The following is a 17,074-nucleotide window of genomic DNA, read 5'->3' on the forward strand; positions in this document are numbered from 1 at the left end:
CAGATAGAAAGTCGTCTGGTGGAGGAGTGAGGTGGAAAGAGCAGGCAGATACCTCAGCTGCTGAGGAATCCCCTGGGGGGAGGGTGACAATGTAACTTATCATCCAAACTAGGTCACTTTTGAGGGTGAAGTGGGAAATGCAAAGTCATCAGGACAAGTATAAACTGGGCAAACCAGGACATGTGGTTACCCTCACCGATTTCTTTTCTTGGGAGCAGGGAAGGGAATCATCAAAATTATGACCAGCCACAGCAGATCTTCTGGAGCAAACTACTGGTCTGTTTGGAAAAATAAAAAGACATCCAATAGTAAGTATATACTTCAGTAAGGAATAAAATACACTGGATTTTTAAGCTTCAAAGGACCAACTTACACTACAATTTGGTAGAAAGCATGTGAGGACTATAAGCTTTGGAAAAAGCCTTACAAACAGCCTCTGGAACCCGACCTTTGTGAGATGAGGTCGGGACTGGTTAGGGCAGTGAGCTCAAGTGAGTCCTGTCCTAACAAGCTGCTCAAATACAGACGAGACTGTTTTTTCACTATTATTTTAAAGGGAAGAGAGTTACATAGTTAAACCCTGGGACGACTGCTAGTGAGGGTGTAGAGAAATTGGTTCTTTCACATAATGCTTTTGACTTTATAAACTGCTAACATACTTCTGGAAGCGGTGAATGATGAAACCTCATCTCTGGAGAGGAAGCCCCAAGCAACAAACCCAAACAGAGGTTAGGAGGCAAAGTTCACTGAGCGTCTGCTTTGTCATATTACCTCATTTGTCCACGCACCTGTCCTCTCAGGTGGATGCTGCCCTATCCCGATCTAGCACGAAGGCAACAGAGACACAGGGATGATGGAACCCGCCTGAGGTTTCCCAAGAAGCAACTGAATACATTCCACACACACAACTGTTCACTGAAGCACTATTTATAACACTGAAATCCTCGCAGCAACCAAATGCCCCAAGACAGGGGAACGGTGCACCCACACCTACCACGGAGCAGGGTGCAACCACTAAAAATTACAGGAACAACACACTGTGAGATGGAAAATGACCATGTAATAATGTGCAGCTAAGAAACCAGGATACAAAAGTACAAGAAGGAAACAACTGTAGAAAAACAGGAAAAAGAAGACAAAAGGACTATTTTAAAATGGTTACGTTTGCTCTAATAAGATACACATTTATTGTGGGCTTTTTAATGGCCTGTGCTTCACACTGGCTGTCTCGCTCAGGGCTGGCAAAGCCTCGTAAAGAAGGTACTGATTGGGACTTCCCTGGTGGCACAGTGGTTAAGAATCTGCCTATCAGAGCCGGGGACACGTATTCAAGCCCTGGTCTGGGAAGAACCCACATGCCTCGGAGCAGCTAAGCCCGTGCGCCACAACTACTGAGCCTGCGCTCTAGAGCCTGTGAGCCACAACTACTGAGCCCACGTGCTACAACTACTGAAGCCCACGAGCCTAGAGCCCATGCTCCGCAACGAGAGAAGCCACAGCGATGAGAAGCCTGTGCACCGCAATGAAGAGTAGCCCCCGCTCGCCGCAACCAGAGAAAGCCTGTGCACGGCAATGAAGACCCAACACAGCCAAAAATAAATACATAAATAAATTTTTTAAAAAAAGAGGGTACTAATTGTTCTCAATTTCAATGATGAGGAGATGGAGTTGCAAAGACAGCTTGCCCAAGGCCCAGCCACCTCTTAGTATCAGGGCAGTGATGTCTTAGGTACTAGTTTTACTTCACTCTGTAATTTTCCTCCATTTCCCTCACTTCTGTAATGTTGGCACACTACTTCTAGCATTTTAAAATAAGTTCACAGAAGCACAGACATGATGTCTCAGCAAATGTGAATGGAGAGGCAGCTGGGTTAACTTTCAATTGTGTAAATCCTTACGCTTTTATTCAGAGCCTATAAATGTTTTCTATTAATCTCTGAAGGGATGAAATGTCATCAAACTCTGAATCTAACAGGCTGGCTCAGAAGTGAAAGATCAAATTGCATCACTGTTGAGTTCTAAATATTTGTGCCATTTCTTCTCCCCTGTACATTCCACAAACAAAAAGTTCTTATATTTTAGATAGTAACTTTCTCAGAGAGGGACTGTACGTTACCAAAATGTATGGGTATACAAATCCAAATCCTCCCCAAAGAACAACTGCATGCCATGATGAAAGGAGCTGGAAAATACTATGGACTTTCTGAGAACGAGGACTGAAGCTTATTTGTCCCTGAACCCCCAGCTCCTCACGCGCTGCCTGGCACATGAAGGCACATCAATAAATGTCTGCTGAACTGAATTTCTCCAACTGCTGTGCAGCAGAACCGGCTCAGCCATGGGGAACAGCAAGCAAATGGGCTTATTACCCGCTGCTTCAGAACAAAATGAATAAAATCGTGAGCACAGCATGAACCAGCATCTGATCATAAGAATCAATTTTTCTTACCTGCAGATACATGTTTACAACAAAATACAGGGACTGAGAAAAACTGACTGCTGACTTTTATTTTATGCCTCTACTGGTGGGTTTAACTCTTAACTGCTCAAGCCAGAGAACTGCCAGTCTAATTCAATGGGTAACCAAAAGGGTAACCTCTCCTTGATCTGAAATAAGACAAACTCAGAGGCTTATAACCCATCTGTAGCTGGCCTGCTCTATGATTCCAGCATGTCCGCAGCGGTCAGGGACGTTATTACAAAGGTAGGGATGTGAGTGGAAAGGCCCCGGCTCTCAAGTCTGGCAATGTCCCAGGGTGGCTGCGGTTGAGTTACTTAACCTTTCTGAATCAGTTTCCTCCTCTGCAAAATGTCTGTAATAGTCATACTAACCTCACAAAATTGCTTTTAGGTTCAAATGATTAAGGTATTAGAAAATGCTTTGTAAATAGTGAAGCAGATATTGTTGTGACGACGTGTATATGGGAAGGGCAAGGATAGAGGGTGCAGGAAGCCCTGAGTTTTTAAGATACTGACTGGGTAACTTACCCCTCTTAGACTAACTGCATTACTGCTGTCATCTCAGTTCAATAAATATCTGGGTGGTTTCTAAGTGCCAGGAGCCATGCTGGACTCTGGTGATACAAAGATACAGGCTCTGCCCAGGCGGCAAGTGACATGAAAACAGAGCATTTCAGTGCAGGTTACAACGTGGGACTCCCAACGTGAAAGTGTTCAGGAATAGGAGACCAAACTGGAAGTCGACATGGCAAAGTAATACTCACTTTAAACAGTTTTTTTTTTTTTTTGAGATGTAATTCACATACCATACAATTCATCTATGTCAAGTACATAATTCCATGCTTTTTAGTATATTTACAGGGCTATGCAACCATCTAATTTTAGACCATTTCAGCCTCCCTAAAAGAAACCCTGTACCAACAGTCACTCTCCCTCCACCCATCCACCCCCAGCCCCAGGTAAAGACTAATCTGCTTTCTGTCTCTATAGATTTGCCTATCCTGGACATTTTATATAAGTGGAATTGCACAACTTATGGTCTCTTATGATTAGCATAATGTTTTCAAAGTTCATCATGTTGTAGCACTTATCAGTACTTATTCCTGTTTATGACTAAATAATATTCCACTGGATGGATGTACCACATTTTATTTATCCATCTCTCAGTTGATGGGTATTTGGGTTGTTTTTACTTTTTGGCCATTTTTTATGAATAACGCTGCTATGACCATTTGTGTATGACTTTTTGTCTGGATATATGTTTTCATCTCTCTTGGGTAGATACCCAGGAGTAGAACTGTTGGGTCATATAGTTACTCTAAGTTTAATATTTTGAGGGACTGCCAAACTGTTTTTCCAAAGCGGCTGTGCCATTTTACATGCTACCAGCAATGTATGAGGGTTTCAGCTTCTCCACATCCTCGTAAGCACCCGTTCTCATCTGTCGTTTTGATTGTAGCCATTGTAGTGGGTATGAAACAGGGTCTCTATGGTTTGTTTGACATTTCCCTAATGACGAATGATGCTGAGCATCTTTTCATGTGCTTATTTGCTATTTGTATACTTTCTTTGAAAAAATGTCCTTTGCCCATTTCTATATTAGGTTATTTGTCTTTTTACTGCATTCTAAGAATTCTTCATACATTCTGGATACTTAGTCCCTTATCAGATACATAATTTGTAAGTATTTTCTCCCATTTTGTTGGTTGCCTTTTCACTTTCTTGACAGTTTCGTTTGCAGCACAGAAGTTTAATTTTTATATAGTCCTATTTATCTATTTCTTCTTTTGTTGCTTGTGCTTTTGGTGTATACCTAAGAAACCACTGCATAACCCAAAGTGACTCTTCTAAAAGTCTTACAGTTTTAGCTCTTATATCCATGATTCATTTTGAGTTCATTTTGTGTAGGGTGTATGTTAGGGGGTCCAACTTCATTCTTTTGCATGTGGACAAAATAATTCTTATTTTAAAAAAGATGACTAAGGCAGTATTTCTAGGAGGTAGCCTAACACATCATTCGAAATACATCCCCAAAATACCTCCATGGCTGCAGAAAACATACCATCACTGCACGTGGAAGAGAATGAGATAAGAATAAATAGCTGATGTACTCAGTGATATAAATTTGAATCATATATAAATTTTTTGGGACTTCCCTGGTGGCACAATGGTTAAGAATCCACCTGCCAATGCAGGGGACACGGGTTCGAGCCCTGGTCCGGGAAGATCCCACGTGCCACGGAGCAACTAAGTCCATGCGTCACAACTATTGAGCCTGCACTCTACAGCCTGTGAGTCACAACTACTGAAGCCTGCGTGCCACAGCTAGTGAAGCCCGTGCACCTAGAGCCTGTGCTCCACAACAAGAGAAGCCACCGCAATGAGAAGCCCGCGCACCGCAATGAAGAGTAGCCCCCGCTCACCGCAACTAGAGAAAGCCTGCACGCAGCAACGAAGACCCAACAACGAAGACCCAACACAGCCAATAATAAATAAATAAATTTATTTAAAATAAATAAATCAATAAATCAATCAATAAATAAAATTTTCTCTTCCTTTAGAGAACACATAACAGAGAGGTGCAGGGAGGGACGGGGAGGAATCAGATTTATGATACTGGTTCGGGAAGGAACCAATGTCACAACCATCCATGCATTCATTCATCAAGTATTTACTGAGCACCTAGTACACGTCAGGTACCACTGTAAGCCCTGGAGGACAGTAAGCAAAGCAGGCAAGAACGTCTGCCCTCAGCATCCTAGTGGTAGAACAAGGACCAGAGACAAGAATCCCAACAAATGAACAGTACTTCAGATGATGGAAAGTGCACCGAAGAAAACACAAGCTGAAAAAGCTCACCGGAAATGGGGAGCGAGACACAAGGGGCCCTGGGGAAGAGTGTCCCAGGTGTAAACCAGGAATGACACATGCCTCACAGACACTTTGTAGAGCAGTGAAGGGCTAAGAGAAATGGTTCTGGAACCAGAGTGGCTGTGTTCTAATCCAAGCTCAGGACTAGAAGCTATATGACCCAGGACAAGCTACTTACTTCTCTGGGTTTCGGTATCCTCAAATGTAAAATGGAAGCAGCAGTAGTTGTTAGTTTACAAGTTTCCAGGATTAAATGAGTTAATACATGCAAAGCACTTACAACAATACCTGACACACAGTAAGTAATCCAGAAACATTAGATATGACTGGTGATTAATATCCCTTCAGGAGTGTTGCATGCTCAGAAATTAGCAAGTGACTGAGTAAAAAGAGTTCCAAGTGAGGCTTCAGCAAAAGCTCAAGCTTGCCAAGCCTGGAGAAGTATGCTTCCAAATTATTCAAAGAGTCAATCCCTAACATGCAAGTCATTCAATGACACTGCTTGCAAGGTCACAGATGGTGTGACTGTCATGGAATAAATCTTAACACTCTCACCCCAGAGAAAATGTTTCTTTACTGGCTTTGACCAGGATCCAGAAATGGGGATGTTTACTCACACTTTAGAGTTCGGGCACCCATTTCTAATTTTTTTCTCCAAGAATCTCTCAACTGGCACTTCCTCACTGCTTTGTCTTATTCCTAGAAGCAGCTGAGACTGCGTTCAGACAATCTGGCATCAAAACAAACCCATTATCTCTCTTACTGACAGTGCTTGAAGGTGTTTTTTGTTTCCTAAGAACTGTAAAGGGCCAAGTGAATCCACCTGATTTAAGTACTCTGCTCACTTAAACAGGCATTATTTGTCAACATGCAACAAGTTCTATGATTATTATAACTGACAACATAATTCCAATTTGGAGAATGTGTCCAAGGAAGTTAGACAACTTCCAACTCTGCCCCCTTCCATACCAAAGTAATTTGGCCAGAGTGATTCGCAGCAGTGTCATTAATAAAACAATGATGGACGGAGGCAGGCTGAGCGCCCACCAATCACTGAATGATCGAGCAAATAAAGGTGTCTCAGCCTGAGGAAAACCTCTGTAGCCAGCAATAGTACACAATAATAGTAATAAATAATAATAGCAGTCACTTTTTGAGCCCCAACCATCAATGAGGTATGAAGCTGGGGGCTTTTATAAATATTATCTCATTGAAAACCTTTTTATGAGATAGTTATTTCTGTTTTACAAAGAAGAAAACAGGCTCAGAAAGGTTCCAGCACCTCCACGAGGCTGGTGTTCAAACTCAGGTCTGACTGTAGTCTTGCCCTTTCTAAGTGGCTGTGTTAATACAAGCAAACATGTATCCAGAATAATAAGGGCTAACATTTACTGAGCATTTACTATGTGCCAGGCACTGGGCTAAGCACTTTACATGTATGATTTAATTTAATCCCTATAAAAACCTTTTTTAGAGAGAACTTTTTTAGAGAGAACTTCTTTTTTTTTTTTTTAAAAGAAACTGAGTCACAAGGAGGCAGAAAGTTAATTAAGGTTACAGCTAAGATGTGAACCCAGGAGTCTGACTGGGTCTTTAACACTTTACTAATGCTCCCTTCCATGAAGTAATATTATGATTTAGGAAAAAAAAAAAAAAGCAAAGTACTAAATATCAATAGAATACTTAATTGAAGCAGTTAATGGTTTGACCTTGATTATTTTCACGTGAAACTGTTCACATCTCTGAGGCACTGCCCTAGTTCGAGCCCTCATCACCATCCAGACTTGCTGGGCTCTGTCCATCCACCCAACACACATGCACAGATGCCTGCCATGAGCCACGGCAGAGTTCCGGAGGCCAAGGATACAGGGCAACTGACACAGACTCGGTCCTAACTATCCTTCCCACAGACTCCTCTCTGCCTGGTCAGCTCTCACCCGGGCTCTGCTCACAGGTCCTCAGAGGCTGGTGCTCAGTTCCAGCGTCACCTTGGGAGAGGCCTTCCCTGGTTACGCTAAAGTAACGTTCTCCTTCCTCCCCTAGTCTGTGCTGCCACGTGTTTGCTGTTTTTTTAACTACAAAGAAAGCCCCACGAGGGCAGGGACCGTGCCTGCCTTGTTTATTTCCTTCATCCACAGAGCTTACAAGGGCGCCGGGCAGAGAAGACTCCCCTAATTATATGCTGAATGAAAAAACTTTCCTGTTTTTAGTCTCTTTCCCTCCTGCACACTGCTGGCAAAATTATCTTTCCACAACAACAAATCTTGGACCAACTTTCAATGCTTGAAAACTTCTGTGGCTCTTAGTTGTGTATTGCTTGTCAAATTCCCACCTCTTCACTTTGTATTCAATGCCCTGCCCAACCCCGGCCTAACCTCTTCTCCAAAATACCAGAGAGGCAGTGAATTTAAATGGTTAAGAGTGTGGGCTAAGATTCCAGCTCCACCACCTACTAATCTACCAGACAAGTGACCTGAGACAGACTTGGGCCTTGGTTTTCTCACCTATTAAATGGCGACAATAATAGAGCACCCAGTCAAAGGGTTGTGGTGAGGATTAAGCTAGTTATTAGATCAAAAGTATTGAGAGTCATTCCTGGTACACAATAAAAAATGTGACTTTCTCCTGCCGTAAGCCATGGACCTGAGTCACGTCAATCTGCTCCTTCTTCCCTAAACAAGCCATGCTTTTCACACTCCCCTGCCTTTTCCACATGGGCTGTTTTTTAAATCTACCATTGACTCACCATGACTGTATATGTTTATTAATGTGCAGTTCTTTACAGCAGAAACTGTAGCTTTAGTTCTTCATAAGTTATGCGACACTGATTCACTTGATAAATGTTAAACCAGGATCATTACCTAAAATTAGTCATTTTAATAGTTTGTACTTCCATAAGAATGTTCAAGGTGGCCCTTTAAAGTTCATTTGGTTTTCCTTTTCTGATACTTAAATGCTGACTTCTAAGAATAACTGAAGGATGAGAAAGCTTTCTCCTCCCCAATTTTACAGGCTCTCATCATCCACCTACTCCTTTCTCACCATCATTTATAACAATAATGCCATAAATACTGACCCCAGGGCAGTTAAAGTGATCCTTAAATACTGCATAAAATATAGGGGTTATTATTACTACTAGCAATACTGACAGATCTTGCCTCTGCCAGTAGTTACTGGCAGGAACGTGTCCAATAACACGGAGACACTGTTTTTTCTGTGTCCCTCCCGACCCTGCCTGGGAGAAATGTTGAATTTCACAGGTTAGGGACAACATATTCTCTCTCTCAACTGGAACCAGGTGGAAAATAAATGTCTAAGTTGGAAATAAAAATAGATTGGTGGGTAATTTGAAGTCTGGAATATTCTGAGGGCTTGGGAGGTTTAGGTAGTTTGCCCAAGGGATAGAATCTGATCAATTCAAGGATACTGGGTTCTCAGAAGCCTAAGAAAGGCAGGTAGAAAAGCTTGCCTTTCAACACATCGCCTGGGGCAACTCTCATACCTATGAAGGACACCTGCCTGCAGGGCCTAGATCCTTCCCCATCTGCACTCTCCTAGTATAGTTCCATCATATTATGGGGTAGGTAAGCATTAATTATACTGTGTCCTGGCTGGAACAACCATCATATACAATGTTGTTTCAATGGGAAAATATATCCCCAGTCTAAACAACTGGCTTACAGAAGACTTTTTGGAAAATGTCTCATTCACAAGGTAGGGACTACACAGTTGTGGAATTAGTCCCTCTGGAGAGAATTTGCCAAGTATTGTGTCCTAAGTTTTGCGGGAAAAAGAAGCCAACCTCTTTGAAATGAGTAATGTAGGCTACTTGGCCAAATTCTCAGATCCAAATCTGGGTTAAGCAATTACAAATAACAGGAGGCGGCGAGATGAGAAATGGAAGTGACCGGAGGCTGAGGGGCTGGAGTCAGACACAGTGAGGCGCGAGACCCGGCTGTGGGGAGCAGCCCGCTTCCTCCGCCAGCTCTTCCCCCAACAGCCCAGGGCCGGCTCCTTGTCACTATTTCCACCTACGCTCCATGTCATCACCTCAGAGTGCCTTCCCGGACTACCCACTGCGAGACAGCCTTACCCTCAGCCTGATATACTTTCTTCTCTTCATGGCACTTAGCGTGATCTGAAACTGCCTTATTGCTTCTTTACTGTCTGCCTCTCCCTAAAAGACCGGAAACTCCACGAGGAGTTTCAGTCGCGTCACGCTTGCTAGTGTGCACCCAGGCCTACCACAGTGTGTGCCACAGGGAAGACACACAACACAACACACATTTGTTGAACAAACAGGGCTGTAGTACGAGGATTCAGTAATGGAATATAGGAACAAATGATCCATCCACCTACCTACTATCTATCTACCTACTTTGACCTCCTTATCTGTGTCTGGAACAGCGTCTCTATACAGCAGCCCTTAATAAATATTATAGAAGAAGCGAAACAGAGGAGGATACTGCTATGAATCAGCAAGTGTTTACTGAACAACAGGAGAAACCAGGAGCATGAGACACAGTCCTTCCAGGAGGCAGAGCAACACTCAGCTCAAGACTGAGAGCAGCTTGAATGCTGACTTGAAGTCTGCAAATAGGTGGGAGCAGTTACAAGATTCAATAAACGTCTTTAGTCAGTGTTCTGAATTTACAGAGAACTGGAATCCACCTAACACTATGCTGATCCTGACAACGTGGGCAGAGCAGAGAACGGCTCCGCATCTTCTCCCACAAAGTCGACAAAAGGCTTCTGGTCCCCCTTGTCTCACAGGGGAGCGTGGGGAGGGAGGTACCCAGAGGCCCTCCCCACATGTTCATCCTGGAGGCAGCCACGCCACGCTTGCTCCCCTGCCTTTGCCATGAGAAGCTGGAAGCAACCAAGACCAAGGTTATGTCACCTCCTTTCTCGGCCATGCTGCAATGACAGCTGTGGTCACAGCACACACATTTTGGGAAAAAGACTGAAGAACAAGACCTTTCAGGTCTCTTTCAGCATTGCGTTTCCATGAAATCTTATCTGTACAGGGATTCAGAAAATGAGTCAACTGCCTTTGCAATTTTTTGGGTATAGAGTTCTTTGACTCATACTTAAAAGTTGGGAAAGTGGATATTTATTTAAGATAGTGGTTTTCAAACTATTTTTTAAGTAGCAGGCTACTTTTTTGTAAACGGAGTTTTACATGGACCCTTAACACATTAAAAAGATCAGTGGGCTGCGGTGAGGGGTCGGGCTCCGCCCTCTCGGCCTCCCCTGCGCCCTGACATCTCTGAGGAGCACAACTGGTTTAAGGGGAAAGGAAGTTAATAGTGAGATAAATAAAGAGATGAATGGGGAAGGAGGGCAAGCTCTCCTTAATGCGAGGCAAGACGGAGTGGGCAAGTCTCCACTTTGTGCCCATCATAGTGAAGACTGGCTCAAGCACGGACCATCAGTGGAAACTCACACTAGGAGGGCAAGTTTGGTAAGAAGCAGCGTATTTGCCTCACCTTCAAAAGTCTCCCCAGAGTTCGCTTAGAAAGGAGAAAAGGCTGCTTGTCAGGGCACCAACATCACTGGTCTGCAGACTTCAAATATGTGAATGTCATGCAAGACAAAGAAAGGCTGAGGAAACATTACAAATTAAAAGATAAAAGAGACATGGCATCTAAGTACAATATACGATCCTTGACTGGATCATGTACTTGAAGGAAAAAAATAGTATAAAGGACATTATTGGGACAACTGACAACATTTGGAATAAGGATCATCAATTTGATGGAAGTACTGTACTGATGTTAAATTTCCTGAATTTGGTGACTGTACTGTGGTTATGTAAGAGAATGTCCGTGTTCTTAGGAAACATGTACTGAAGTATCTGGCCTAAAGGGGACGTGATATCTGTGACCTACTCTCTAATAGTTCAGAAAAAAATATATAATATGGCGTATTTACACATACAGAGGGAGCAGTGGTTCTCAAGGTGGGATCCCTTTGGGAGGGGCATCAGCATCACCAGCAACTTGCCAGAAATACAGATTCTTGGGCCCCATCCCAGACCTCCCAGATCAGCTGTCTTGTCTGTTCTAACAAGCCCTCCAGAGGATTCTGCTGCTCACTAGCTTTTGAAAACCACGGATACAAAATGATAAAACAAGTGTGGCGAAACATTTCTGGGGAAAGGGCATATGGCAGTTTTCTGGATCATTACTGAAACTTCTCTGTACCTTTGAAATTGTTTCAAAATAAAATTGAACAATAACAACAACAAAAAGGTTATCCTACGTAGAGATGTGGAAAGGAAGAGACCCTGGGGGCAAGGAGGCAAATCAAAGAACTCCTGCAGCGACCTTCAAAGAGGTGGTGGGATTCAAGCCTCAGCTGCTGCAGCTCCAGGGCAGGGCGAGGGGCGGGGTGTCTGGCCTGCACAGTCTTCCAACAGCGAATCTCCTTCCTGTAGAAAGTACGGGCATGAAGCCTACTGACCTGAATATGAGAGTCTGGCAATCTCTATAAACAGGTCTTCCTCAGAAAAGCTTTCGGGGAGCATGAGGAAAGCAGCAGTCACAGCACTCTTCAGATTTTTATCCAGGGCTGACCTGAGAGTGACATTCTCATTCATTGCTACGATTTTCACCTGGAAAAAGCAGAACATTCAGAAGAAAAATTCCAGAAGTGGAGTATTGCCCAATCTATGTGTTTATACATACACTGAAACTGTCCTAAACACTTAGCCCTGAAGATCTTTGAGTATTAGGCCAGTTGACATGAAATATTATTCTAATAAGCAATTCCGGAGTCTCCTGTTTTAAGTCCAAATCAGAGAACTCGTGACATAGGAAAGAAAAACAAATATTGTTCGTAAATGAGGAAACTCAACGTGAGTTTTGAAAAAGAAGTCAGCACAAAATGGAATAAATGACCTTTGGGAAATTTAGTATTTTTTTATTTTTTAATCTCATTGTTCTTCACTTAATTTTATGGTGGACAAAGGCATTTTACTTCTTTATTTAGAACTCACCTCTGTTCTTAACCATACATAACCTAAGCAGGTCATGCTCTATTTTGAGCTGATTTTGAATGTGACTAAGGAAAAGGGAAAGAAAATTAGCTGTAGTAGAATCTGCTGTCTTTGACTTCTCCCATCAAGATACAAATTGCTCCAGTGTGTTCTGATTCGTTTTAAAGACTGCAGACTTCTCCCAATCCATCAAGATACAATTTGCTCCAGTGTGTTCTGATTGGTTTTAAAGACTGCACTGCAGGTAAGAGAATGTGTTCAAGTCCTAGCTCCATCTCTTACTAGCTCTGTGACTATGGGCATCATTCCTTATAAGGAATGCTTATAAGGTTGCTGGGAAGATTAAATGAGATGTTTCATCTGAAGCCGCAGCTGAAGTGAGATTCCTTGTGTGTTTCTTGGTGCACAACGCAAGCGTTTCTCTGAGCCAGGGGTTCTCACCTTTAGTAAGCATCATAATCTCCTGCAGGGCTTGTTAAACCACATATTATGGGACTTCCCTGGTGGCGCAGTAGTTAAGAATCTGCCTGCCAATGCAAGGGACATGGGTTTGATCCCTGGTCCGGGAAGATCCCACATGCCACGGAGCAACTAAGCCTGTGTGCCACAAATACTGAGCCTGCGCTCCAGAGCCCACATGCCGCAACTACTGAAGCCCGCGCGCCTAGAACCCGTGCTCCAAAACGAGAAGCCACCGCAGTGAGAGGCCCGTGCACTGCAACTAGAGAAAGCCTGTGCACAGCAACAAAGACACAACGCAGCCAAAAAAAAAAAAAACAACCACATATTATCAGGCCCATCCTCCAGTGTTTCTGACTCAGTAGGCCTGGATGAGGCCTGAAAATGTACATTTCTAACAGGTTCCCAAGTAATGTTGATGCTGCTGGTTCAGGGTCCACATTTTGAGAACCACTGCTCTAAGGTGTATATTTACTTTGAACTAGAATTGCCAAATCGCTCTTTGTAGCGATTGTGCCAATTTGCACTCCTGACATAATCTTAAACTATCATGTTGCTTCTGATTGATTTTCTCAACAAGCAAAGGGTCTAGAAATCCCTAATAAGGACACGCATGTATCTGAAATGTAACCACCATCTCTAAATCATTTAGTGCTGTCACCACATTTTTCTCGTGTTCTAGAAAGTAGGGCTTAAATTGCCTTTTATTTATCAAATATAGATAATTTCTGACAAAATTCAGATGGCACATAAAAGACACATACAGTATGAGAAACTCCAAACTAAAATTTTATTAGATAGCAAGGAAAGACAGGAATGATGTATATCCCCAAGTACAGTTTCTTCTCTAATTTTTTTTATTAATTGTGAAAAGCAATATTAGAAAACATACCTATTTTATAAATCTGGCTTAAGAACCTAAAATCTGTCTTTTACCTTTTGTCCCTACTTTTTTTTAAGGGAATATTTATAACGTACTAACCTCTCATGTGATAGGTAAGCTACTTAATTCCATACTACTGCCTCCTGCCTCTTAATTACAAGGACTTAATGGCCCTGAATTAAGCCTTGCAGCACTTGGGTGAGTTCAGTACTATTGCGAACACCTGCAGATAGTCAAAGCAAGGAGCAGTCCAGAAGCATGATCTGCCCAAGGTTGCATAATGAGTTGATGGCAAAAATCAGGGTAACACCCTTGTACTTGGCAAATCCAGCTCTAAATATTTTGAGTTATCCTCATGCATTCTGTTCTTGTTAACTTTTAATTTTGAAAGATGATTAAAACAAAATTTAAGGTCCTATAAGAATTCCTATGTCTATTCCTTGAATAACGTTCCCAAGCCTTATACTCTATACAGAATCAAGGATCTAGGAGGGCAACCTCCTCATCTCACTAACGGGGAAACTGAGGCCCAGAGGGTTAAAAGATCTCCCCACGAGGAACAGTGGCACACCGTACCAGGACCCAGGATTCGTGAAGTGAGCCTGTGAAGCCTGTTTACTTCCAAATTCCTATTCTTCATCCTCATTCACCAGGTCCTGCTCAATAATTCTTCACCCTCTTTTGTGTGTGTGTGTGTGGGGGGGGGGGACTTTTTACAGAAACTCAATGAAAATAGAAGCTATTTTGAGATACTAACAAAGATGCAAAGGAAAGAGTAAGTTTGGGGAAATTTTCCTTTTCAATGAAATACCCTCGTTCTCCAAGAAAGTGTCTACGTAAGGTTGTTAAAAAAAAAAAAAAAAAAAGGCAGTCTGTTTGCTACTTAAGGTTAAGAGAGTGAAAATAAAAGCATCCTTACTCAAAGGAAAAATGTCAATTCAGAAGACTCTGCTACTGTGCTGATCTGGTTCTCCAGTGTAAGGTGAACTAGGAACTTGTCTCAGAAGCACTGTTATTTGTTGTTCAGAGTGAAAAGCCAGTGAACTCTTGGGACACTGCCAGAGAGGCCTGGGAAAAAAAGAAAGTCCTCAGATTTGTGAATAGCTGTTTGTATCTTACTGGGAATGCCCCGAACTGAACCACAGATATAGCATTAGCACTACTGCCAAGGGGAAAATCTTTACTGGAGAGAGGAAGGGGCAACACTTGAAGGGACTTTCAAAAGCCCAACTTGAGAGATTTGTGAGTACCTTTCAAGATAGAAAAAAAGAGAAAGTCACATGTGGTCTCCTCTATAATAGTCACATGGAGACAGAGCTTGAATTGCAAAGAGTGAAGTTATAGTCACAAAGAACACAGTCCTACCTCGTGTTCAAATACTCGACCATTAACCAAATGACACTTCCTGAAGTAGTTTTCCATTCCAAATGAACAGAAAGGCTAATTTTTGCTTAAGGACCAAAAAGAAACAGTGAACATTTGAGCTGGATTAAAAAAAACCTTATCATCTACCTGTTGGACTATGGGCTCTTGAGGCTAGCAATGTGGTGGTTTTTAAAAAAAATTCTTTTGGCATGCACAGAGAAAAAAACTTAGTTGTCTGTTGAATAAGTAAATGAATGGCTTAATCTTTTCATTTCCAAGGCTAGAAGTCCAAAGATTTGATCTCAGCCGGGCAGAGCCAAGACTAGTAAGCCAGGCTTTCCAAGTCCCATTCAGGGACCTTTTATACCACTGGGATTTTACTATCTACAAAAAAGTAAATCAACAAAGTTACAACATGGTGATGCTTGCAAACTGTGAATATACTAACAACCACTGAATTGTACACTTTAAAGCGCTGAATTATATGGTATGTGATTATATCTCAGTAAACCTGTTATAAAAAGCTATATGACTAGCAAGTAAAAGAGAAAGTATATTGGAATGAATACATTAAAATAAATTAAAATCCTCTTAACAAGGTGGCAAAATACCATTGTTTGCCAATGTGAATGCTTTAAAAATTCAAGCCATATTATCTATACATGAAATACAAAACAACATGAAATACAAAAATCCAACTTACATTAAATAAATTAGAGAAGTGAAAATACTACTTTAGACTTCTTCTGACTTAAAAAAAGATTGGCCACAACAAGGCTCTATTAAATACTTTTCATGTTTCTTGACTTGGGAAACTGCTTGGTAAATAACTCAAACTTAAAGCTGCACTAGAATTAAAAATGGGTTATCTCCTCAATTATGAGGTAAGGTAATGGTAAAGTATGGTAGAAATTTAATTTGCACTCAACTTTTTCCAGAAATAGCCATCTTTTTAATCAAAGTACTCCTTTATATATTTTTTTGATAGTAAACTTTATGTTTTAGAGCAGGTTAAGGTTCACAGCAAAACCAAATGGAAAGTACAGAGAGTCCCCATATATCCTCTGCATATTCCTTTTAAAGACTTAAATTGCTAGTGACTGAGAAATTCTACTCTATTTGCAATATGGAAGATAATTTTAGAGCTTTAGACAATATAATTTAATGTAACTCGTTTTAAAACACATAAAAACAAAAAATTCACACTCATTCTCACAATTCTTTCTTAAGATAGTCACCCATTATTTTTGTCCAAAATGCTACCAACCCTTTCTTTTCATCGGATTTGTTTCATAGAGTTTGATTAATATTTGCTGCCACCTAGAGGTAAAAATAGTTAGTTTAAAGATAGTTATCCTAAGAATTCTCCAGTTAACAGTGATTTCTGTGGGAAAGGGAAACTGGAGGCAGGTGTGGGTGGAAGAGTTAATTCACCCATTTATGATTTTTGATTTTTCAAAATCGTGTCATGTTCAACACCTCAAACGGTTTTTAAGATTGTTTAATTTTCTTGTGCTAGAAGCTTCTTAATAAGTCTGAGGGGCAGTCACTGTTATAAAGAACATTTTCTTCTCCAAGTTAGCTGAGAAATGCAGTTTTGTATGATCTGAGTGCAGCTGTCACTACTTGCCTTGAATTGATGTTTTTATTTTTGTAGGATACATGACATTTAGATGAAATGTGAAGTCATTTCCAGTGCTTACATTCTGAGATTTCATGGCATTATAGTTTTCTACAGCCTATTTCTAAAAAAACTTGAACTATTCCAAGCACAAAACATAGTACAGAGAATAATATAACATTTTCACATTCAATATCTCATTTTATCTCAAAATAACTCTGAGACAGGTGAGGACAGAGAGAAGAGAAAGATTGTTTCCTGAGTGTCTACTAGATGCCGGACATTTTAGATCTAGGCATTTCTCAAACACCTTTTGAGGTCGGTGTCACTGGCCTTGTCCCCAGGTGAGGGTGTCACAAGGCCCACGGAGATTAAGTCACTGGTGCAGGGTCACACAGCTGGGGAGTGTCAGAGC

At 41.6% G+C, this 17,074-nt stretch overlaps 1 protein-coding gene across 8 annotated transcripts in view; it reads right to left on the minus strand.

The window, feature by feature from the left end:
- The window catches only part of VGLL4 (vestigial like family member 4), a 273,405-nt gene that overhangs the window by 244,995 nt on the left and 11,336 nt on the right, over positions 1-17,074 (minus strand). For 7 of the 8 annotated variants that reach the window (XM_059940386.1, XM_059940387.1, XM_059940385.1 and 4 more), the window contains one exon: positions 11,797-11,947. The exons of the other annotated variant lie outside the window; for it this stretch is intronic. In XM_059940386.1, coding sequence (XP_059796369.1) covers positions 11,797-11,947 — 151 coding nt within the window. The remainder of the gene's footprint in view (positions 1-11,796; positions 11,948-17,074) is intronic. 8 annotated transcript variants of the gene reach the window in all.

This window comes from Balaenoptera ricei, chromosome 11 (genome assembly GCF_028023285.1).
Source record: "Balaenoptera ricei isolate mBalRic1 chromosome 11, mBalRic1.hap2, whole genome shotgun sequence".
In the NCBI taxonomy this organism is placed as follows: domain Eukaryota; kingdom Metazoa; phylum Chordata; class Mammalia; order Artiodactyla; family Balaenopteridae; genus Balaenoptera; species Balaenoptera ricei.